The 24,288-nt window shown below is 35.7% G+C and overlaps 1 protein-coding gene across 4 annotated transcripts in view; it reads left to right on the top strand.

Moving 5' to 3' along the window:
- LOC107718810 (EVI5-like protein) overlaps window positions 1–24,288 on the top strand; it is a 40,057-nt gene that overhangs the window by 3,911 nt on the left and 11,858 nt on the right. For 3 of the 4 annotated variants that reach the window (XM_016526045.1, XM_016526053.1, XM_016526036.1), the window contains exons 2-16: window positions 8,956–9,324; window positions 13,764–13,953; window positions 14,089–14,313; window positions 14,859–14,933; window positions 15,041–15,166; window positions 15,767–15,910; window positions 16,536–16,625; window positions 16,732–16,829; window positions 16,948–17,008; window positions 17,454–17,507; window positions 17,991–18,023; window positions 18,625–18,765; window positions 22,060–22,176; window positions 22,417–22,557; window positions 22,726–22,887. In XM_016526045.1, the coding sequence (XP_016381531.1) occupies window positions 9,083–9,324; window positions 13,764–13,953; window positions 14,089–14,313; window positions 14,859–14,933; window positions 15,041–15,166; window positions 15,767–15,910; window positions 16,536–16,625; window positions 16,732–16,829; window positions 16,948–17,008; window positions 17,454–17,507; window positions 17,991–18,023; window positions 18,625–18,765; window positions 22,060–22,176; window positions 22,417–22,557; window positions 22,726–22,887 (1,899 nt within the window). In that variant the 5' untranslated portion in view covers window positions 8,956–9,082. The remainder of the gene's footprint in view (window positions 1–8,955; window positions 9,325–13,763; window positions 13,954–14,088; window positions 14,314–14,858; window positions 14,934–15,040; window positions 15,167–15,766; window positions 15,911–16,535; window positions 16,626–16,731; window positions 16,830–16,947; window positions 17,009–17,453; window positions 17,508–17,990; window positions 18,024–18,624; window positions 18,766–22,059; window positions 22,177–22,416; window positions 22,558–22,725; window positions 22,888–24,288) is intronic. The other variant, XM_016526058.1, reaches the window with a different exon arrangement.

Below are 24,288 nucleotides of genomic sequence, written 5' to 3'. Positions count from 1 at the left end.
AGCAATGCATAAATACATGATGCTGTTTTGTTCATAATTGTTTATGCAATTTACGAAATTATATTTAAGTTATATTAGTTAATTTAGACGTAATGCACGGTTTTTTATAGACTGTTATTTCCTTGCGTTGACAATTTAATGTGCTGCATTATTTTGCTCATTGCGCCCTCCTGTGGCCTCGGGAAACAAGCCAAAAGTTTAACCTATTTAATCTGAATATAAAACATTAGAAATGAGATATTTGTTTAATTTTTATTTTGTGTTTGACTGTTAAAACAAAAAAAATTGTTGTTTGTCTCAATAAATTGAGTTAATTGAAAAATACAATGGTTAAATGTAAAAAAAAAATTATATTGCTCTTGTAAAACTTTTAAAAAAATGTCAATAATTATCGATACCGAACGATATGAAAAATTATATTGTTGATACATTTTTTAGCTATATCGCCCAGCCCTAGTTGTAACAAATTTAAAGCCTTAAAAAGTCTTAAATTGTACAAGAAAGTCTTAATTATGGTTTCAGGAGGTCTTAAATCTGGGGACAGAAAGACCAGAATTGCGATATGGCTTAATGTGACGATTAAACTTCAAAAGGCTATGATTTTATTAAATAAACACGAGCGCTGCGCGTTTCACAGTCCGGTGCCGTGCTGCTTTGTGTTCTGCTGTTACCGGGGAAACAGTTCTATTTCTGCCGTTCCAAAAGCGCCTCCTGCTGGCAGAGAATGAATGTGCATTTTCAATAACCCTGTTTTATTCAGGACCGCATTTCTAGGACACTATAGGCCAGTTTTTTTTGTTTGTTTTTTATTGCATATATTAGCAGCTCATACTATTCTATAGCACTTGCTATTCAATTCTGTATATTATTATTTTTAAGGAATTATGTAGTTGTTTATTTGTATACACTTAATTATTGTCCAAACCAACTCCTAACCCTAAACATACCCGTTGATAACCCTCTTGAAATAGTTAACTTAATTTATTTCATTTTGTATAGTTTTCTTAGAAAGAAAGACTTGTGTCTTTGCGAGACTTGTTCATTAACCGCAGCGCAGCACTTCACGTCTGATGTCTGACCCACTTAAGTGCAGTAAACGGTAAAACAATTGTGGTACAAATTAGTGTGTTTATTAGTACATTAATAAATGTAAAATAATTTGAATACAAGCACACACACAGCAGCACAGTGAACTTTTTTGCGCAGCTAAATAGGCTAAATGGAGATTGCTGACATCACCTCACGCACTCAAGTTCACGCCAGCTCTTACATCAAAAATAAGATGGAAATATAAAAAATGAATAGTTTCCATGGATCTAGTCTTTGCATCTGTTTGTTTGATGTTTGAATCAGGTCTCTTCTGTTGGAATAGAATTGGCTAGATGACGATGTCACAAAAAAATAGGGTCCTAGTAGAAATGCGGTCCTACAAATGCAGTCCTGAAACTGCAGCCTCTGGTATTGCAGGAACACAGTATTGGGGTTGTTTTTGTTCAGACCAATGTGAAAGTCGACCCATGTTTTTACCCTGCAAAAACACGGAGCTGTAAATGTGAACTGGTGGATAGATAAGAAGAATAATCATGCTTTTTACAGTCATTTTACAATTTAATATGTTACTATAGACATTGCCCTACCCCGTTCATATATTTTTAATTTTATTTGTGCAGTTCTTAAAAAAAGGTCTTAAAAAGTCTTAAATTTGAGCTTAAAAATCCTGCAGAAACCCTGCAAAAGGAAAATCAACAGTAAGACACATCAGTTTTTGTCATTTTATCATCCAAAAAAAGAACACTTCAGATTTGAAATGAAAACAAATGCTAAATACAAAAAAAAAAAAAATTCATAATAATGACGATGGCAATAAACTATTCTGATATGGATGAAGATCTTGCCTCAATTTTATTAAAGGTCATTTTCAGAATGTTTTTTGACTGTCTCTCCATTCCCGCTGCCTTACACAGAGATTAGGCTATAGGTTCAGGACGTTGCTGTTGTGTTCGGTTGTGATCGCACTGGAGATGAGAGTGTGTGTGTGTGTGTGTGTGTTTTCTTGGTCGGGGTGGATTGGATTCATGCGCTTGTTAATGGTTCTTTTGATTGGTCTGCTCCTCTGATATGAATGCTGCCATTGTCCACAGTGTGTGTTTACTTTGTTTAAAAAGGTTTCATCTTGTACTTTATTTTGAGCTGTGGGTTATCTTTCTGTTTCTATTGCATTCTGCAAAAATGGAAGAATGAGCGGTTTAATGTGTGTGTGTGTTAAAGGGAGATGTCATATGCTTGTGGCATGTTTTGTACATTTGCATATTACATTTACATTTATGCTATTGGCCGACGTTTATCCAAAGTGACTTACAGTGCATTCAAGGTATACAGTTTTTTTTTTGTTAATCAGTATGTGTAGGAATCAAACTGTAGGCATAGTAGTGTCAGCCCATAGACTGCATTGAATAGGGGTGTAACGGTTCAAGTTTTTCACAGTTCGGCATGTATTGGGCTTTTGGGGTCACGGTTTCGGTACGGTTCGGTGGGGGATGTGCGAGTATTCTTAAAGGGGTGGTTCATTGTGATTTCACTTTTTTAATGTTAGTTAGCGTGTAATGTTGCTGTTTGAGCATAAACAATATCTGCAAAGTTACGAAACTGAAAGTTCAATGCAAAAAGGGATATCGTGGTTTAAAATTCTGGCAGTTTAATGCCTACAAAAACGGCTGGTAGGGACTACAACGAGTTACTTCTCGGGTTCATGACGTAACAAACCCAGATAAACCCCGCCCTCTGGAAAAGGCAACAAAGGGGGCGAGGCCATGCTGCGCTTCTTTAGAGAAGAGGAAGAGAAAACTAGAGGTGCACGTAAAAATCTATTCATATATGAATAGCGATTCTGTCTTCTAACGATTCTAATGGATTCACAAGCTTCAAAATCAATGTTCTAAAGCAGCGGTTCTTAATACTGTTCCTCGCGTCGCCCTGCTCTGCACACGCTCTGCATCTCTCTCTCTCTCTCTCTCTCTCTCTCAGATCATCAGCTCAGTGAATACACTTATTTTCACATACTATAGTTATGAGAAGCGTTATACATGGACGCGCGTGCAGTTGCCGTACTGTATTAAAGCTTTAATCAGGATAAAACCGTATATTAAAAGATAACAGCGTATCTAAAAGTATGAGACAACAACAAACAAAAATCTTAGGCCTACCATTAAAAGCCGTGCTTGCAAAGGTTCTGCACGATCCTCTTCAATAATAATCTGATCCTCCGCTTCTCAATCGGGCTCAAACTGATAAGCGATATTAAAGAGCCATTGTTTACAATACAACCGGAGCACTTAACGTTAGTTAGTGTGTAATGTTGCTGTTTGAGCATAAACAATATCTGCAAAGTTACGAAGCTGAAAGTTCAATGCAAACGGAGATATCGTCTTTTAAAATTACATAAGCAGTAGCATTTACAAATAACAGCGTATCTAAACGTATGAGACAACAACAAACAAAAAACATAGGCCTACCATTAAAAGCCGTGCTTGCACAGGTTCTGCACGATCCTCTTCAGTAATATCTTCTGCTTCTCAATCGGGCTCAAACTGATAAGCGATATTAACGACGCCGTTGTTTACAATACAACTGGAGGACATGCCGCTGAGGTGAGGGGCGGGACATTTAGACGCGCACTAAAGACGGTTGAGCCAATCACAACACACTGGGCTAGCTAACCAATCAGAGCCCATCGCCTATTTCTGAGGGAGGGGCTTCATAAAAGAAGGAAATGATCAGCACGTAGGTAAAGGTAAATTATGTGAAAAAGAATGCGTTTTTTTTTAAAAACGAAGCATTAACACATGTTAGACTGCACCCCATAAACACAATCAAGCCTAGAAAAAAACAGTGAACCACACCTTTAAAGTGTAGAGAAATTTCAACAAGAATACTCTATTATTTGTTAACGAACACTTAAACTTTTTTTTTTTACCAAATAAACATATAAATAAAAAATATACTTATATATTTAACTTATTATATATATATATAATGCATAAATATCATTGCACTTCTTTCTGTTGCGTTTTATCATGCAAGCACATGGTGAATTCTTTTAAATTTAACTGTGATTAGTTTACTGTTAACTGTTTATGAAACAGAAACAAACATTATTACATAATGTTGAGTAAATTAAATTATAGCCATGTACCATAAATTAATTTAGAGATCCAAAAACTTTATAATACTGTATATGTTAGATCATATAACAACATGACGTGACAACTAAATTTAAAAGAAAATTCCACTAAACACCGTTGCTGCTTCTCCAAATGTGTACAGTACATGTGGAGATTGTTCTGCACTTTGTCCCTGCGGTCGACATCTAGCAGTTTGGCTGTGTTAGAACTGAGATTAATTGCGGTACAAATGTGAACCGAGGGTGGCGAGTATGGTTTGTTTTTTTACCAATAACCCCTAGTAAAAAAATATATTAAAGTAGTATATATATATATAAAGTAATATATTTAAAAAACATATCCAAAAACTTTATAATACTGTATATGTTAGATCATATAACAACATGACGTGACAACTAAATTTAAAAGAAAATTCCACTAAACACCGTTGCTGCTTCTCCAAATGTGTACAGTACATGTGGAGATTGTTCTGCACTTTGTCCCTGCGGTCGACATCTAGCAGTTTGGCTGTGTTAGAACTGAGATTAATTGCGGTACAAATGTGAACCGAGGGTGGCGAGTATGGTTTGTTTTTTTACCAATAACCCCTAGTAAAAAAATATATTAAAGTAGTATATATATATAAAGTAATATATTTAAAAAACATTTATTTCATACTAATTATAGTTGAAATCTATTAACATATTTACTGAGATGTTGCTCGAGACTTACTGATATAAAAACAATAATTAAAGGGATAGTTCACCCAAAAATGAAAATTAGCCCATGATTTACTCACCCTCAGGGTATCCTAGGCGTATCTGACATTAGTCTTTCAGACGAACACAATCGCAGTTATATTTAAAATTGTCCTGGCTCGTCCAAGTTGTATAATGGCAGTGAATGGTGCCCCTGTTTTTGAAGCCAAAAAAACTGCATCCATCCATCATAAAACTACACCACACGGCTCCGGGGTGTTAATAAAGGCCTTCTGAAGCGAAACAATGCGTTAGTGAAAAAATATTCTTTTTATAAATATTTGGGTGAGTAAATCATGGGCTAATTTTTTTTTGGGGTGAACTATCCCTTTAAGCACATAAATATGTGAACTTATTTGCACTATACTTAGCATGAAATAAATGTATTTAAAATATATTTTAGAATATTTCTTTTTCACTAGGGATAGACGTCTTATGACTTTCTGATGCATATTAAGTTCAAAACTGCAAGGTATTGGTCTGATATTAGTGCTGGTGAAAATGAAATAATCACTGTTTGGCTGCTTAGTGGCATCATTTTAAAAGACACACTACCGTTAAAAAATTTGGGGGTTTATAAGATTTTTTTTATTATTATTTATTTTTTATATATAGAAAGACAGTAATACTTTTATTCAGAAAGGACACACTAAATTGATTAAAGTGACAGTAAAGACATTTATAATTTTACAAAAGATTTCTGTTTCAAATAAATGCTGTTCTTTACTGAAATCCTGAAAAAGTTTAGGCTATCACGGTTTCCACAAGAACTATTAAGCAGCACAACTGTTTTCAACATTAATAATAAGAAATGTTTCTTGAGCAGCAAATCAGCATATTAGAATTATTTCTGAAGGATCATGTGACACTGAAGAATGGAAGAATGGCTGTAAAAAGGAAAAATCAGCTTTGCCATCACAGAAATATATTGCATTTTAAAATATATTAAAATACACTTATTTTAAATTATAATAATATTTCACAATATTACTGATTCACTGTTTACTGATTAAAGTAAGGCAGCCTTCCTGAGCATGAGGCTTTAAAAGCATTTAAAAAAAATAAAAAATCCTACCAACCCCAAACTTTTGAACGGTAGTGAATTCTGAGTTTTTTTAGGCACTTGGTAAAAGGTTAACAAGGTCCACAATAAGAGCTGTCTGTCAAAAGATCAGTATTTTTTCAGTATATACACATTTTCTGCTATTCCATTGGTTTCTGTATAACTGTCACAGCATTATTTATTTTTTTTTCCCCGTCAGTCTATTATTCTTTTATGGTCTGTTATGGTTTAGATAAGCCTGCCCCTAAATGGCACGTAAAAACAAAATGAGCTTTCTATTCCAAACCTAAACAGGGCTTACCAAGCTCTGAATTCTAATGTTCTCATGAGAAAACACCACATTTATCTGTCTTTAGAAATTTAGTAATGTGTGTATGAACGCGTGAGTGTTTGTGTATTTCTCTGTCATCCGTCTATTACTCTATACTCTAAATATGATGCAACATTCCCTCCCTCTCTCTCTCTCTCTCTCTCTCTCTCTCTCTCTTTAATGGCTTTGGTTGTGGCTTAGCTGCTCCGTTTGTGTCTGTGGTTTCTTTGTTGTAGGATGCAGAGATAGCTTGTTGTAACACTGTACAAAATATTTACCCAGTTCACGTATGCTGTCCAGTCATTTTTCTTCTTGGTTGTATTCAAACAGCGTCACAGGCTTGCTTTGCACGTCATCTCCCTTTTATGAGAGTATAAGGTGGCATAGTTGTGAGACTGGAATATACGCTAAACAACTTTTGGCCAGATTTTTGCCCCAATTTGCTGTCTGGATGTGTCACTGTAGTTGCCAAAGTCAGACCCAGTCTGCGGATTTTAGGCAATTGGAATTGACAGATTTTCTAGTGTATGATGATCACAGACTTAGTTTTTGTTTGTTTGTTTGTTTTTTAACTTCAGACTATTATTCCATCCGTCAGAGGAACTCAAACATGTTTGATATTTTGAGCCTATTGTAGTATATAAAACCAAAATTGTGATTATCAAATGGCAAAGGCTGCAATTTTAGGGCTGTTACTAATGATTATTTTTTCTATTGACTATTTTTTTTCACATTATTTGATTAATTTAAGCATTATTTTCCCCTGGTAAGTCTATCCATTATTTTCTGATTAGTTGATTAATCCTTTGGTTAACTTGCCAATAAATAATAACCATATCATCTGCCATTAATTGTTCTACGTTTTATTCATGTTTTCTTAAAAATACTTTTTACAAATAAAAATATTCCCAACATAAAAAAATAAAGTTTCACGAATTAAGTTATTTATTATTAATACAAATGTAAAATTTGCATGAGCATAAATGTCCAACATAAATTCAGCCCAACAGCGACTAGTGCCGAATATAATTGGAAATGGACTTGTATTATTTATTCTTAGGTACGTGTTAATTTTACTTACACAAGTAACAGTTGTTGTTTACAAGTGTTGTTCCGTGTTTAAAACACTTCAGTAAGTATCATTGTATCATTCAACTTTCTGTTAGGGATGCACCGAAATGAAAATTCTGGGCCGAAACCGAAAAGTCTGGATGCACGTGGCCGAAAACCGAAAATGCTTTATAATGATTATTTATTATTTTATGAAATTATATAAAGTAATTTTGTAAGACTTTTTAAATGTAACTCAATTTTAATGATACTGAATTTAAAAAAACACAAGCCAATAAAATAACCACACTTTTACTGAAAGTAACACAATAAAACTGGACAGAATTTATATTAATATTGGTAACACTTTACAATAAGGTTCATTAGTTAACATTAGTTAACTACTTTAGTTAACGAACTAAGAATGAACAACAGTTCTTCAGCATTTATTAATCTTAATTCATGTTAATTTCAACATTTACTAATGCATTATTAAAATCAAGTTGTGCTTGTTAACAGTTAATGCACTCTGAATTAACATGAACTAACAGTGAACTATATTCTCATTAACTAACATTTAAAAAGATTAATAAATACTGTAATAAATGTATTGTTCATTGTTCATTCGTGTTAGTTAATACATTAACTAACATTAACTAATGGAACCTTATTGTAAAGTGTTACCAATATTAAATATCAATATATTATTTTTATTCACTAACAGAATCAGATATAACATATAAGTAGTTGTTGTTGTTTGTTTTTTTTTGGACTAATTATCCAAATAATGTATAGTCCTACAAAGCTATTAACCTGTTATTAGAGCATATGAGCAGAGCATAGCGTCACTGAAGGTAGGATCATTTTACCAGCGTTGCCCAGTACAGCTGAACTAGCCTACACCATGTTACAGCACAGTAGTGCTACTGCAAACAGGAACAAGTATACTGCATAGAAATGTCCTGTCAGCGCGTTATTTGAGCGGACTTTGCTTTTCCGGTGAGCATGAGCGGTACAGGAGCGGAACGCACATTCATAGAGCGGAATATTGAGCGGAGCGTCAAACCGCGCAGTGACGAGTAGAGTGAAACATGCGCGCTGAACACTGCGGGGCGGGGCACGACGCGGCGCGCCATATTTATTATTATTATATGTAGCCTATATTTTCGGCTCGCATTTTCGGCCGTTTTTCTATTTTCGGCTGCCGAAAATTCAGTGCATCCCTACTTTCTGTGGTTGTTTATTTCGTGCTAAGAGATGATTGGTTTACGTTTGCTCCAGACTGCTGCTTGAGCTGAGGCAGATACTCTGTCACACCACATTAAAGCGGTATTTATTTATAGGTCAAAATGGTATTTATAGTTTAATTTTCATGATAAAATTGACAGAATTTGAAAGACGAGAGCTTGAGACCGAAATACTGTAGGTTCCCTGAGAAATAACAACTTGTCTCTGTGACAGCCGTCACAATACTAGACAGTACTAGAGCCCTCTCATTATAATCATTAACTGATTAATTAGTTAATCACAGCAGCCATATAATAGAAAACTATTCATTTTTCAATTAATTATGCAGCCCTACAATACATAATCTCACTTCCCTCATTTCCACAGATTAACCCAGTCCTGATATACACGTCTTCAAGGAGGCCTGTCTACTTCCACGGCGCCAAGACCCCTGTAGTATCCTTCCACGTCCCCACGTCACTGCTTGACTTTTCCTGTCCTGAGTTCCTCTGTCATGTCAAGCCCTAGCAGCAGCCCAGAGAGAGAGGGAGGGATGGCAGGTTCTGTTCAGCTGGAGGACCTCAACTCGCCTCCTGGTCTGGAGACTGACCCTCCTTTAGCTGGCAGCCCAGTGCTCAGTCCAGATTCCAGTTCCCATGATGCTGCGCTCTCTGCCCCAGCAGCTTCCCCGGCGGACTCCGAGAACCTCAGTCCAGATGAGCTTGAGCTTCTGGCCAAACTGGAGGAACAGAACAGGTAAAACAAGAGCAGTGTACGTGCAAACGTTTTGCCAGTATTTTTTTGTCCATACAATGGAAGTCAATGATTGAAACTGTTTGATTACCAGCATTCTTCAAAAAAAAATTATTTTATGTTCCACAGAAGAAAAAAAAAACTCATGCAGGTTTAGAACAACATGAGGGTGAGAAAATGATGACAAAATTTTCGTTGTTTGGTGAAATATCCCTTTAAAGATAGAGTTCACCCAAAAATGAAAAACGTGCCATTGTTTTCCCACTCTCATGTTTTTTCAAATTGCATGACTTTCTTTCTTTATGAATATCCTGGCTGCTCTTTTTTCTATATAATGAAATTGAATGAGGACCAGAATGTCACGTACCAAAATGTCAAAATTTTGACCTCATAATTTTTAATCAAAATGTCATAACTCAATCTACCGGTCAAACAACAGACTCATCTCTGGTGACGTATGCCGGACTTCTGAAATAATTGAGCCCACTTTAACTTCGCCCCTTTTTTACAATCACATTCACAAGCTCACATTCAGATCTGCCTCCATCCAATCAACAACCAAAGGTTAGAATAAATTCCCTGCGTTACATTTTTTTACATTTAAAGAGTTAATTTTTTTGCCTTTATTTCGATAGGAGGGGGAACAGGATCGGGAAAGGTCAGCGAGCCAGGACTCTTGGTGCCGACCTGCTTTACATTTGTTATTCTTTGATAATCCATTCACTCAGATCCATTCTTAATTTTTTGTTCATAAATCTGATTTATCCGGTTCTCGGGTTAAACTCATTAACTCAATGGTCTGGTCTCAGCGGTTAACAGCTCACTGAAAAGGAAGAATGCCAGCCTAAAATTTTTTTTTTTTTTTTTTAAAGTTTATCACACAAAGCTATCATATGACTTCAAAAGAATATCATGAGTATAGACTTTTCTTTATGTACTTTTTTGTAATTTCAGAGCTTGATAGACCCAGTTCTCATTCACTTATTACTCATATATTACAAAGGAGTGGCCAGGATACTTTTTATTAATCACATTTTGCCTTCAATGGAAGAAAAAAAAAAGGTTCCAAACCTGTGTGGAAACAACATGTGAGTATTTGAAACAACATCAGGGTGAGCAAATGGGTAATTTCACAGAGCAAATGTCAAGCGAGTATTAAAGTGCAACGCACTATATGCATATGTCATGCAGATATACACATAGTGTGTGTTGTGTTTTGATACTTGACATCACTCTAGCAACGCCTCAACAAAGGGAACACAATGCATGCTTGAGACCGAAAGCTATGTGTGTGGTTTATCATTTGACCTGTGAGTGGCAAACTCTAACAGTTAGTCTCCTCTTCCTGTAACAGCTGATATGTAACAAGCTTTCGCTATTAATCAGTTGTGGTGGTTACCTGGCAACTACAATAACAACAGTTACTATGCTGAATGTAGAACTTTAATGGGCCATTTAAGAGGACAGTAGCTGCGGTCGTAGAAATTTGTTTAAAAATTCTCTGTGCTTTTGTCAGACAGATCGCCAGGATTCCTTGAGATTTCACAAAACATTGTTATTATTATTATATTACACTATTATTCAGCCGATATAGTCTGCCTGAAATACAGTATGTTGAATTCAAGCGGTGTTAGCGTCAACAGATGTGTATAAAGAAGCATTTGTATTGTGTTTGGTGGTCTATGCCAAGGCAGCCATCACTTACTATTACTCATACTTGACTAGGAATTTGAACAAACTTTGTGTCCCACACAGTGTGTGCTATGGACATGACATTTGACATACTTTAGGAGTGATCAGACTTAAGGCCCGTTCACACCAAGGACGATAACGATAAAGATATAGTTATAAAAATCGTTCTCAATATTAAAGAATAGCAGAGTCCACACCACAACTATAACGATAAAGACAAAGAGAAACGATATCGTTGGAATCACTTTCAAAACGATTTTTCTCCAGCTGATGAATGATAATATTGAAGAATAGCATAGTTCACACCACAACTATAACGATAACGATACAGAGGACCGATATCGTTGGAATCACTTTCAAAACGATTTTTCTCCAGCTGATGAATGATAAAAAATTGAGAGCCAATCAGAATCCATCCTGCTGTAATGAGCTCAAAAATTTAAAGCGGCAGACGCGCGTGCGCTTAGAATAAACAGACGATATCGTTCGCTGGTGTGGACGCTAATATAGTTATCTTTATAGTTATCTTTATAGTTATCGTTCTTGGTGTGAACGGGGCTTTACATGTGCATTTATGTTTGCCTACTAGGCAATATAACAGAGAAAAATATCTCATGCACTAAAGGTCACATATACCGTAGCTTGATGAAATTTCGCAAGCTAAATCCAGTCATTTCAATAGCAATCAGTGCAATTGGAAATTCTGTGTAACAGCATGTCCACACCAGACACGACATGACAACGCAACAGAATGACTCAAATATCAGCCGTTCAGAAGCACAGTGCACACCCAGCGAAATGAACATGTTTATCATCTAATCATCTAATATTAAACCTTTTTAACATGATTAAAAGTAAATTCTGTGGGACTGATCCCATCTTTGTTATGGAATACAATTGTTGGTTCGCAGAGTCTTAACCTACATGTTTGCTTTAATTTATTTTCAAAATCTGAGGTAAACGATCTATTGTCGCGTTCAGTATAGCTATAAAGTCACGCAAAATGATAATCAAACTCACATTAGACACTATTAACATTGAATAAAGCACACAATCGGTACCTGAGATTATCTCTGTCATAGTTTGTATGTTGTTGTTCCAGCCGTGACGTCGCCGAAATAGAAACTGCTGGTTAGGACAAAAACTTCGATTAACATGGAAAAGATTCCTTTTATCACACGTTGAAGTGTCACATCGCGTGTTAGGACTCGGTGTAAGGGTGCAACATTTCCCCGTGCAGATTTTGCGTCAAGTTAAAGTTTTTCACATGAATTCGCTGTGTTGATCAACAGAATGCTGCATGGTTTGAAAGTGACTTCTGCGTGAGCTGTGCTTTATATATCTCTACACTGTTGACAGTGGACAATAGATTGTTTTTGTTGTGGAATTTGACCAAAATCACGCTAATGTGACCATGCTCTTACATTTGAAGGAGGGACCCAAGCTATATCTAGAGGCCAGAATATCAGAGGCTTTGTGGTGGGCTCTTTTGACATTGCAACCACCTAGCAACTAGTGCTGGGTTAAAAATATATGGATTACTCCATTTTAATCGATTCTCATTTTGATGAACCAATATCGATTCTTAAATCCCAAGAATTGTTCTTTTAGTCTAGGCTGTTTTCAGTTGATGTGTGGTCCTTTGAGATGAAACAAAGTCTCAGCTTTCATATTATGTTAATTTTATAAAAAAATGTTATTTAAAAAAATTCTAACAATGTTAAAATAATGAACGTTTTGATGCTATTTAATGGGCCATGACAGATCGCCATAGCACCTCAGTTCAAGCAAAGTGACAGTGCGGCAGTTTTCTTTAGAAAATGAAAAAAATTTGATTTAAGTTATTTGTTGTTGTTAACTCATCCTGCAGATTGTACCCTAAAAGCCCATGTTCTTGATCCTAATCACCACCAATGCTCAGTGTAATTGCAGTAATTGCGAATTTGCATTTAGACAAGTTCTCTTGACTCAAGTAAATTCAAGGACACAGTGGTGATAATTTATGCAGGAGATGTATAAGTCCTATCAAAGGGGTCATATGATGCGATTTAAATTTTTCCTTTCTCTTTAGAGTGTTACAAGCTCTTGGTGCATAAAGAAGATCTGTAAAGTTGCAAAGACTCTTGAGAAGGTAGTCAAGTTGTTCGCGAGCATATTTAAAAAAAAAAAACTGTTGTTGACCATTAAAGTTTTGTTTCCTCAGGAATATTTTTTAATCCTTTTATAACATTAAAGTTTTTCTTTTTCTTTCAGAGACTCTTTTAGCAGAATGAGCCTTCGCAAGCTAGACGTGTGAAGATTGAAGAAATAAAAAGAACAAATGCAATTTTATTTATTTGTATATATCAGTCCTCCTCACAATATCAGTGTTTCTGCCATAAAGTAAAAAGAGATTAAGTGTTAAGACGTTTGGTACATCATTCCAATTTTGTATTAGTTTACAAAATGGCCTGTTACATGATCATAAGAACTGATGATGAATTTAGCATACAATGTGTCAAACCTGTATTCAATTACTGTGCACTTTTTTTTTTTTTTTTTTTTACTTCATTCCAGTGATGCAAAGCTGAATTTTTGCTGAATATAACTTGATTTCTTTGAAAACAATCTTACTGACTCTGAACCTTTGAACAATAGTATAGGTTTAACCTCCCTGACAGAATTTGTACCCACTTCCTTTTGGGTAGCAACCCAGATTTTTAGCCACTAGGCTGCACCATCATGATCTCCATCTATTGTGTTGCATTCAGGTTGCTAGAAGCAGATTCCAAATCCATGCGCTCAATGAGTGGATCTCGGAGGAATAGTGGCTCCTCTCTGGTGTCAAGCTCATCCGCATCTTCTAACCTGTCCCATCTGGAAGAAGACACTTGGATCCTGTGGGGACGGATTGTCAATGAGTGGGACGAGTGGAGACGAAAGAAAGACAAACTTCTGAAGGTGATTGATTGGTCCTTTTTTCTTTCAGAATCTGAATGACAATGTGTTAACCCACATCATAGACACTAGACAAAAGGATCTGAAACTTGTACATTCATCTCTTTATTTTCTGCCTTACCCTCTCTCTATCTGCAGGAGCTATTAAGGAAAGGCATTCCTCATCATTTCCGAGCAATCGTTTGGCAGTTATTATGTAATGCCACTGACATGCCAGTAAAGAATCAGTACTCTGAACTATTAAAGATGTCCTCACCCTGTGAGAAACTCATACGCAGAGATATTGCCCGCACATATCCAGAACATGACTTCTTCAAAGGCCAGGACAGCCTGGGACAGGAAGTTCTGTTTAATGTCATGAAGGTGAGAAAGACAGAAAATGGGCTGCGAAAGAAAGAGAGCAGATCAGATAAAGTGGAGACACGGTAGAGCAAATGAAAGAAAGAGCGAGTGGTAGCTTATTGAACAAAAATTTAAAAATTTACAAAAAGTAATTATCACACTGATTACAAAAAACGAAACAAAACAAAAAATGTAAGAGATAGTTCACCCCAAAAAAGAAAATGGTCATAATTTACTCATATGTCATTCCAAACCTGCACAACTTTCTTCCTTCAGTAGATAAAAAGAAGAAATTTAGCAGAATGTGGACGCCAATGTTTTCAATACAATCAAAGTCAGAAGTGGCCAGGGAATAATACAGAACAGGAAAAGGACAAGAAATACAGTAATATTGTATAATTATAATTTAAAACAACTGTTTACTATTTGAATATATTTTAAAATGTCATTTATTCTTGTGATGGCAAAGCTGAATTTTCAGAAGCCATTACTTCAGTCTTCAAAAAAAGTTTTTTTTTTTTTTTAACTATAACTTTAACTTGCATATATATTTCTTGGTCTCACAGGCATATTCTCTTGTGGATCGTGAAGTTGGTTATTGTCAGGGCAGTGCCTTCATTGTAGGATTGCTACTTATGCAGGTTTGCTTTTGTGTTTTGCTTATTATTATGAACTAAAGTAATGTAAAGAAATGTCTGTGAGTCAAACTTTGCATAAACCAAATGCATCATTCATTGTGTGTTTGTAGATGCCGGAGGAGGAGGCTTTCTGTGTGTTTGTCAGACTAATGCAGGAGTACAGGCTCAGAGAGTTGTTTAAACCCAGCATGGCTGAACTGGGTCTGTGCATCTACCAGTTTGAACACTTGCTACAGGTAAGAAAAAATATTTTATAGAATCTAGACTAATATAACTGTACATATAATGTTGAGGGAGCGTTCAAGGAAAAAGAAAAATAGACTACTTGTTCTTGTTGTTGAGGCATTACTCCAGTCTTCAGTGTCACATGATCCTTAAAAAAAAATCATTCTAATATGCTGTTTTGGTGCTCAAGAAATATTTCTTGTTATTATGCATGTTGAAAACAGTTGTGCTGCTTAATATTTGTGTGTGTAAAATTATTAAGAACAGTATTCATTTGAAATCGTTTTTTGTAGCATTATAAATATCTTTACTGTCACCTATATAGGGGCCAATATATGATTCGCTTAAGAGGCGAACATGATTCAAGTCTTAGTTATCGTTTTTTCCACTGATTTAGACAGAGAAGTGATTTCTCTTTTATTATATATTTTATACTGCATGCCAAGATGTCTGGAGTAATGCCATGTTTGTCCACAAGGAGGCAACAGATTTATAGTGCATAGACAGTTAAGAGGCAGCCCATTTGTTTCTTCTCAGAAGTATTTTATCTAATGTCTTTCACTGTACTTTTTTTTTTTTTACTTATATCATGTTTTCATCTCTGTGATCAGGAGCAGTTGCCGGAGCTGAACGTTCATTTCCGTTCTCAGAGTTTCCATACATCTATGTATGCCTCATCCTGGTTTCTCACTCTGTTTCTCACCTTCCTACCCCTGCCAATAGCTACACGTATTTTTGACATCTTTATGTATGAGGTATGGACACAAGACTTTGTGTGTTACTGACTTAGCTGTATACTTTATGGACAAAATGTTCCCCGAAGTTGGCAACATCTGAAAAACTCAAAAGGAAAAATGGTTGTTGTAGGGTTGCACTGTGTCCTAATCAAACTGAAAGTCACTCAAAGTAAACATTTTAGTGTACTATAATAAAAATCTAAAATTCTAAAGTAAAAAGGGTAAAGTCAATATTGTGGAAAGAGTAAAGTAAATGGAAAGTCCCCACCATGATATATAAGCATTGTGAGGGGCGTAACATTTCCGTTTCACGCTTGAGGTATTCGGCCAATCATAACGCACTGGATAGCTGGCTAATCAGAGCACACCTCGCTTTTCAGACCGATTAGTTTTGTAAAAATCGACGCGTTTCAAAAAGGCGGGGCATAGAGGAGACACAATAATGTACAGTATGTGGAAAATAATGTGTTTTTTGAACCTTAAACCGCATAACCACATTTCATTACACCAAATACACAAAATAATGTTCTTTTTAGCAGCATCATATGACCCCTTTAATAGAGACATGAAAATACTAGAGCATGAGCATTTGTTGTAGTTGTTAAGTCTGCGATTGTATGAATACTGTGTGTTGTTTTCTCAGGGTTTGGAGATCATATTCCGAATTGGAATAGCGATATTGCAGTACAACCAGACAGACCTCATACAGCTAGACATGGAGGGAATGTCACAGGTCACAGGGAAAATCATCTCTGCTATGTACATCAATGTATTATACATGTAACAACATAAACAACGGCAATACTTAATCTGATGTTTGTTTAACAATCTCACCACAGCACTTTCAGAAGGTGATTCCGCATCAGTTTGATAGCTGCCCAGATAAGCTGATCCTGCGGGCTTATCAAGTCAAATACAATCCCAAGAGAATGAAAAAGTGAGTGATCTGAGAATGTAAATGAGTGATCTGTGAGTAAAAATCAAAGGGAGATTCACAATAAATGAAAGAAAGTTTGGTTTTTGTCTAGATTCAGTTGTTGCCTTTTCATCCACAGGTTAGAAAAGGAGTATACCACTATCAAGAACAAAGAAATGGAGGAACAGATTGAAATTAAGGTCTGTATATGTGTATTTAGATACAATGGTACATATATTGTTTAAAACCTAGACTTGGTTCAGCTAGTTTGGTGACTAACATGTACATTTTGTTTGTCCGCACACAAATTACTTTTTTATCCAATGATATTTCGCTTGAGCTTCATTAAGGATTAAATTTTACTATACAAAAAATATAATTATGTACTTTTGTTGTTGTTAAATGCCCCATTTGGGTTTGATTTATACATAAATATTCTGTAAAGAAGGTATTTCTCCAACATTTACTACATTTAATATTAAAGTATTCAACATTTTTGGTAAATAAAATGAAGCTTAAATAAAATAATATACGATTTTAAAGTAAAACAACTTTCTCTTTAGTCAATTTTTTTTTTAATTTTAAATAATTTGCTTTTTAAATAAAAAATATATTTCAAATATTTTTTTCTTTTCATTTTAACAGAGACTACGTACAGAAAATAGACTACTGAAGCAGAGGATTGAGACACTGGAAAAAGTGAGATGGTTTCTTCTAACCAATATGCATGAACCTAAAATAGCCCTGATTAGTTTGTGTTTGAGTAAACAGTGTAAATATCTTTATTATGTGAGTAATGTAAAATTTTAGATCATATAGATCTTTACACAGGCTTAGCTGTATTGCCTCTATCCTGATGGTAAAATGTTTGAAGTCTCATCTCATCTTTTTCTCTGCCTTTCTCTGTTGAAATTACTTCCCCACAATTTTCACCACAAACACACTCAATCTGTAATACTCACTTTTATGTTTTACACTTTTACAATTCTTCACCACTTAATTTTGTCCTAATGAAACTTTTAAAAATATTCCCTTTTCTTCTCTTCATGTGTGTCTTTTTTCCTTATCCATTGTTTCCTTCCTTTTTTCCTTGTTTTTTCTGTCCATATTTTCAACCTTTTCTTTCTTCTCTCTGTGTTCTTTCTTTCCTTTTTTCCTCCTTTTTCTCTTGTGGTGTTGTAGGAGAGTGCTGCATTAGCAGACAGGTTGATTCAGGTACAGTACTGTCAAGCCAGCTGCTCACTAATCCCTCCTGCCTTTCCTCCTCTCTTTGCTCAATCATACGCTTCTTCTCTTCAACCTTCCGTGATTCTTACTGTAATCCACTCTTTTTCCTGCCTCTGTGCTGCCTCCTCCACACAGTTCAGAGAATGGGCCTGTTGCATGAAAAGTGGTTATTTGTTTTTCTGTGTTTCTCATCACTCCCTTGACACCTCATTTGTCTACATGGCTATAACAATGTCTAAGAGACATTCCAAATGAAAGTTAACCCTGACACTCTCTACCGGCAGTTTAGCCTTGCATGTGGGATGTGGAAGCATAGGTGTGCATCAGGGTTCTGTATTAGGTCCAATGGCATTTTCAGATTTTATCATGTAATTCATCCAATTCCAAAATTCAGTGGGATTCTTTTGATTCTAGAATTGATCAGATTTCTTCTTTGGTTTTATGATGCAGAGGTATCATTGCATGTAACCCTTCTCGTTTCTTTGATTGGAATGCCATACTGGTTGGAATGCCATACTTATCTCCCCTTAACTGCAAGTTAAGTGACAGATCTCCCAAGAAGAAACGTACTCCATTTCTCTTCTCTCAGGGTCAGGTGACTCGAGCCCAGGAGGCAGAGGAGAACTATGTTATTAAGCGTGAACTGGCTGTGGTTCGGCAGCAGTGTTACACAGCCAGTGAGAGTCTGGAAAAGGCACAGGACACCATTCGTGAACTTCAGCAACACAAGGTAACAGCAGATGAATAGCTACAAGTTGAATTTCAGTGCTGAGACTATTTTTGCTGCACTCAGCTGACCTCAGCAGGAAATATTGATAAAATGCTATGCAGACCTTTTTATTACATCTTTTTTTAAATATAGGTTTTTATGAAACTACCTTAAATGACTGGAGTGAACTGCTCACCCATCATTTGAAAAAAAAGTCTGCCATTGCATGTGGAGCATGTGGCACAAAGCCCAAAAGACACACCAAGAGCACTTTCTGTTCAGCAAGTCTGATTGAATGTAGATGATTTAATCCGTTTACCTCATTTTACATTAACCATTTCATAATTTATGGCTGTTATTTAATGAAATAGTCAATGTAGTAACCCAGTAAGCTCTGAAATACTGTCAGTGTGAAAGTACTGCAAAGCCAGCCTGTTCTCCCAGTTAGCTTTATCACTGCTTATGTGTGCAGTGTGAAACAGACACAACAATCACATCCCTTGAAGGTACCTACTGTTAAATTAAAAAGTAATAAAGCAGTTGATTATGAGGAAATATTCTCTCTTTTATGAAGTTGCAGTGTGAGATCATGCAGTTTACAAGAAAACTGAGCAAAGTCACATGTCATATAAACATGTTTTTATTTTTTGAACAATCATTATGTTCGCTGTACACATGGCTGCAGGCTGTTCTTAGTCAAAAGATCTGCTTTCGCATGGCAGAATTACCCTGAACTGGGTCACTGACAGGTCAGAGATTATTTTCTGGTAAGATTTATGAAAATGACTGTTTGCATCAAGTTGACTGTTTGAACCCATCATTAGAATTTAAATTCTTTCATCATCCTCAAAAGTTAAAAGAATGGATGCTAAAGCATTTATATATTTCGGAATTTTCGTTTTTTCGTTTAGGTGTGAATGGCATGTGTGAGAAGATGTTGGGGTGTGGTGTGTGTCATGTTGAGTGTGAGCTGTGACCCCGTGACGTTTCACACTCAGAGCAACACTATCTGGTCATAAGTATTTTCCTGTGTTAAACTCATAATTGACCACTGTCCCATAGCGGTGCTGATGTCAACAGAACTAGAGTATCATGTGCAACTAACAGCTAACCTTTTTGTTAGCTATTTTTTTCTTATGTTCCATATTTGTGTTGCTTGTACCTCGTAGTTGATCTGTCATCCATACTGACCAGGCCCCACGGTTCGGCACGCATGTGATTCACGGATTAGTTGCAAAGTTTAACCATCATAAACTGATGCCTGTGGTTCTATGTCTTGCTAATTTCAAACATTCAAGTGATTTTAAACCATTCAAGCACAAGAAGAGGCAGAAGAAAACTCAATTTGGTACTCACACGGTTTTCTGTGTGCACACACTTCAGACAATGTGAGAACACAGCATTCAGTTCTCTTTCACAAAAATCTGCATGTGCTCATCATTGAAATCACTTCTTTTATACCAATTATTGAACAGTTTTGCAGAGTTGTTCATTTATATATTATATTTCCTGTAAAAAAAAAACACTCTCCAGTTTAGATTTGACAGGGATTTAGTATGTATAAGGTGAGTATTTATGCTGCTCATTCGACCTAAATCTGATGAATCTGGTTTCATTATCTGGAGCAAAGGGGGTCGGTGTATTGTTTATTGATATAAAATGTTATTTAACACACACACACACACACATACATACATATATATATATATATATAATGACCTATACAATTTCATTTTAAATTAAGCATTCAGTGACATGTCATAAGTAGAGTCTGGATCTCTGACAGTGCTTGTTTTCTCTTGTGAAAGGTTCATTTCCACTGTGCTTTGCTAACTGGAATGGAAAGCGTTTGGTTTTTAGTTAAAAGTCCAGTCCTTCTGCTAACACTTTTCAGGTACACAAGAAGTAGAATGACCGAGAGTGTCTGTGATTGAAACATCTGAGTAATACGGGTATGATGAAGTGACTGGAAAGCATGGAGGGAGGTTAAGAAAAACAAGTAAAAGTCCGTGGGAACTAGTGTTCACACAAGTCTCCAGGGCAGGCCACAGCCCCCTCTGGTAGGCCACAGTATATGCACACAGTACACAGCAGAAGCACAGTCACATCAACACTGCTGCTTCAGTGATAGATATTGCTAAAATTAACAAAATAAATTTCCAGAATCACATCTGTTGAGTAGGCACTTACAAAATGACTGGTTGAGTCATACATAAACTTAAAATTCTTTGGAAATGCAAAAGAGACTGAAATTGTTATTTTATGATGTAACGGTCTTGAGGCCTACTTTGTTACAGTAATTGAATAGTTTAATTACTGTGTTACAGTAATTTTACCATGGTAAGGGCTGTTTTTAGGCACAATGTATCAATAAGTTAATAAATTTTTTATGCTAACAATCATAATAGAAATTCTTCCACAAAATAGAGTTCATTAGTCAATCTATATACTCTTAATGGGTACCAAGCAACATTGGCACAAAATATAGAATAGAGCGCAACAGGGACCACTTACTTCTCCAGGATTCTCAGCATTTCCCATTGATTTCCCATCCATAAATTAAACAAATCATCTGCAAGATGAACATTACAACAAGACTGTATACTTTAATGTCTTTTATTAGATGATGAACTACACTTCCCATTAAACCTCCCATGTTGCGAATGATGTGTTTGCCTGTGCAATATGAAACGATTGACTTCTGGTCATTAATTTTAAGTATAAAATGCATTTTACTTAAATTTATAGCGAAATATTCAAATATATACAAAAAAACAAGTAGTTTGAGATGGAAGGAAGGCATTCTTGATTATGTCATTTACAATTTTAAGCTTTTACAATGCTACACAGGTACAGGAGGACACTGCTGAGCTCTTATGGCATGGTTCTTGTTTTATTTATAGCAACAGTTACTTCTGATTGATAGATTGGTTTTCAGAATTTCTCCCAAGGATGATCTCTTTTTCAAGTTGTTGGAACACATGTTAGGGCTGTTATAAAAGACCCTATGGTCTCCTACATTATGGGGACCAAATATACCAAAATTGTATTGTTCTCCATGAGGAAATAAGCTTACAAATCAAATACTTTTTTATTTTTATTTTATTCTAATAGCAGAAAGTTTTCTATGAGGGGTAGGTTTAGGGGTAGGGTAAGTGGATAGAAAATACAGTTTGTACAGTATTAAAATCATTGCGTCTATTCTTGTGTGTGTTAGCCATCTGTTAGCCATAAATTAATGTGATATAATGGCAGCCATTATAGCCTCCTCTGCAGTCATCAGTGTTTCAATCCATTTTGTCTCTCTGTCTGCAGTATACAGAGGAGTTTGTGAGTGGGCTGCAGACTCAGTTGGAACAGTCTCGTCTACAGGAGGCAGAACTACTCGGTGCTCTGAAAGAAATGCAGGACAAAGTGCTCGATCTGGAAAAGGTGTGTGCATGTGTGTCTTTGACTCTTCAATAAAAATGTTAATGTATGAAATGAAGGTTTTTGCCTCAATGGTGATGATTGGATCAGTGGTGATGATACGGCTCATACGCCTTGTGCACATACAAATGATAAGTGAAACTATTATTTACAAATGACTAGTAGAAAACTATATTCTATCAAAGCTTTTACTAAATGATGCTGAAGTATAGTACTTAACGGAATATTGTCTGTGTGCTGTAGAGGAACAACACTCTGCCTGATGAAATCAATGTAGCTCAGCTGCAGGATGAGCTGAAGCTGGTGAAACTGAGAGAGCAGGAGACTCTGCGCTCCTTCAGAGAGATGCAAGAGGCCGTTACTGATCTCAACCACTGCTGGCAGGTGCAGAATCTCTATACAACCCTACTGAACTCAATTGTTGTGGCATTCGTAAAAAAAAGTATGGATCAAAAATGGATCTAGAAAAGTCCTTTATGCGGCAAGATACTTTGTTGGACCCTCTACTGGTCCACAAATCTAATTCTTTGCAAATGTCATTTTCTATCACAGCATCATATGTCTCGTGGAGGAGGAGGCCATTGGAAGGAGTCTCCTAAAAAGAATGCGTTGAATGAGCTACAGGACAAACTGATGAGTCTGAGACTGCGAGAGGCTCAGGGTCAAGCTGAACTCAAAGAGGTCAAACTTAAAAACCTGCAGCTAGAGAGCCAGGTTAGAACTACAATATCTGTATCAGTGTTATTTTAGTATCATTTTTTTTAAATATATATATATATAAACTATTTTTTTAAATATAGTATTTATTAATTTTTATTTATTCGTTTTAGTTTTGGTTATTTTAGTGCTTCAACTTCAAAATTGAGACTTGCCGACTAGCTGAAATATAAGTTTAAAAGCCACAGTTCTCTTGAAACAAATTAGTGTGTACTCTAACTTATCATGCATGCATACTTATTTGTACATAAAACTTCTATGTGAATATTTTCTAGGGGTGTTCTCGTAATTGTGTCTACGATGCATCGATGCAATAATAGACCATAATCAATTATAGCCTACTGATGTCATTCGCATACGCGTTTGTCACACTAGCTTAAAATGGTAGAGGGAAGCAAAACACGAGTATTAGATGCACGAAACTCCCGCACTGACAGACTTTCACGTGCACTTTGTGTTTTTTGTCCTGAAGCTCACGGCTGCGGTTAAACGCACTTGCATCTCCGAATACTTTTATGATACGAAATTGATGTAAACATAGTTATGTTTTCAGAACAGGGCAAAACATATGATATGTCGAAATAGATCTGTGCATTAGTGTGAATGCAGCATATTAATGCTGCCACTGTCTATGATGTCATCAGTAATAATTAGCAGTAGTGCTGAGGAAAAAAGAAAAACCTATAACTATGATTGTCTGTAAACATTCGGATACTGTAAACTATAAAGGCCTATATATATATATATAACGATAAATAGGCCTATACGAGAAATATATTTTTACTTAAATAATAAATTAAGAAAATGAAAGAAAAACTGTGCAACAAGTAGCCTAGTATGCAGAGTTTGTTTATTTTTGAGCTGCGTGAAAGGAAACCAGACAGCAGAAAGCGGCATCCTATTTTTCTTTAGGCTTATTTTACAAAAGCGAGTGAAGTAGGCTACATAATAAATAATATTTTGGCATTCAAATACATCGCGAATACGGAAACGTTTGATTTTGTGTCGAATGAGAGACGCAGCGTTGGTTTCAGTTTCGTTTTAGCCTAAATGAATCCGTTTTGGCTTGTCGTTTAGCTATAGCTTCTTATATTTTTAACTCTTGTTCTTTTCTAAATACTGTTAATTAAAAGGCTTTGTTGTGGAGTGAGGGGAACTAAAATAGCCTAGCTATGTTTACAGTGTTTATTATAATGTTTGTAAACATTTCGTGTCGGCATTAGGCCTATTTCTGAATGAAATAATAAAATGCGACTTATGTTATTTATTTTTTTTCATCTAAAAAAAGCAATTTTTTTTATACGCATAGCGTATTTCAACCATGCAGCAAACCTTTTTAAATATTTTGATAAATTACAAAAAAAAAAAACGGTTAACCGGTTAAAATGAACATCCCTA

Source organism: Sinocyclocheilus rhinocerous, unplaced genomic scaffold (assembly GCF_001515625.1).
Source record: "Sinocyclocheilus rhinocerous isolate Xijiao unplaced genomic scaffold, SAMN03320098_v1.1 scaffold1334, whole genome shotgun sequence".
NCBI lineage: Eukaryota > Metazoa > Chordata > Actinopteri > Cypriniformes > Cyprinidae > Sinocyclocheilus > Sinocyclocheilus rhinocerous.
Note: the sequence above shows the minus strand (reverse complement) of the source record. Positions and strands in the feature narration are given on the sequence as shown.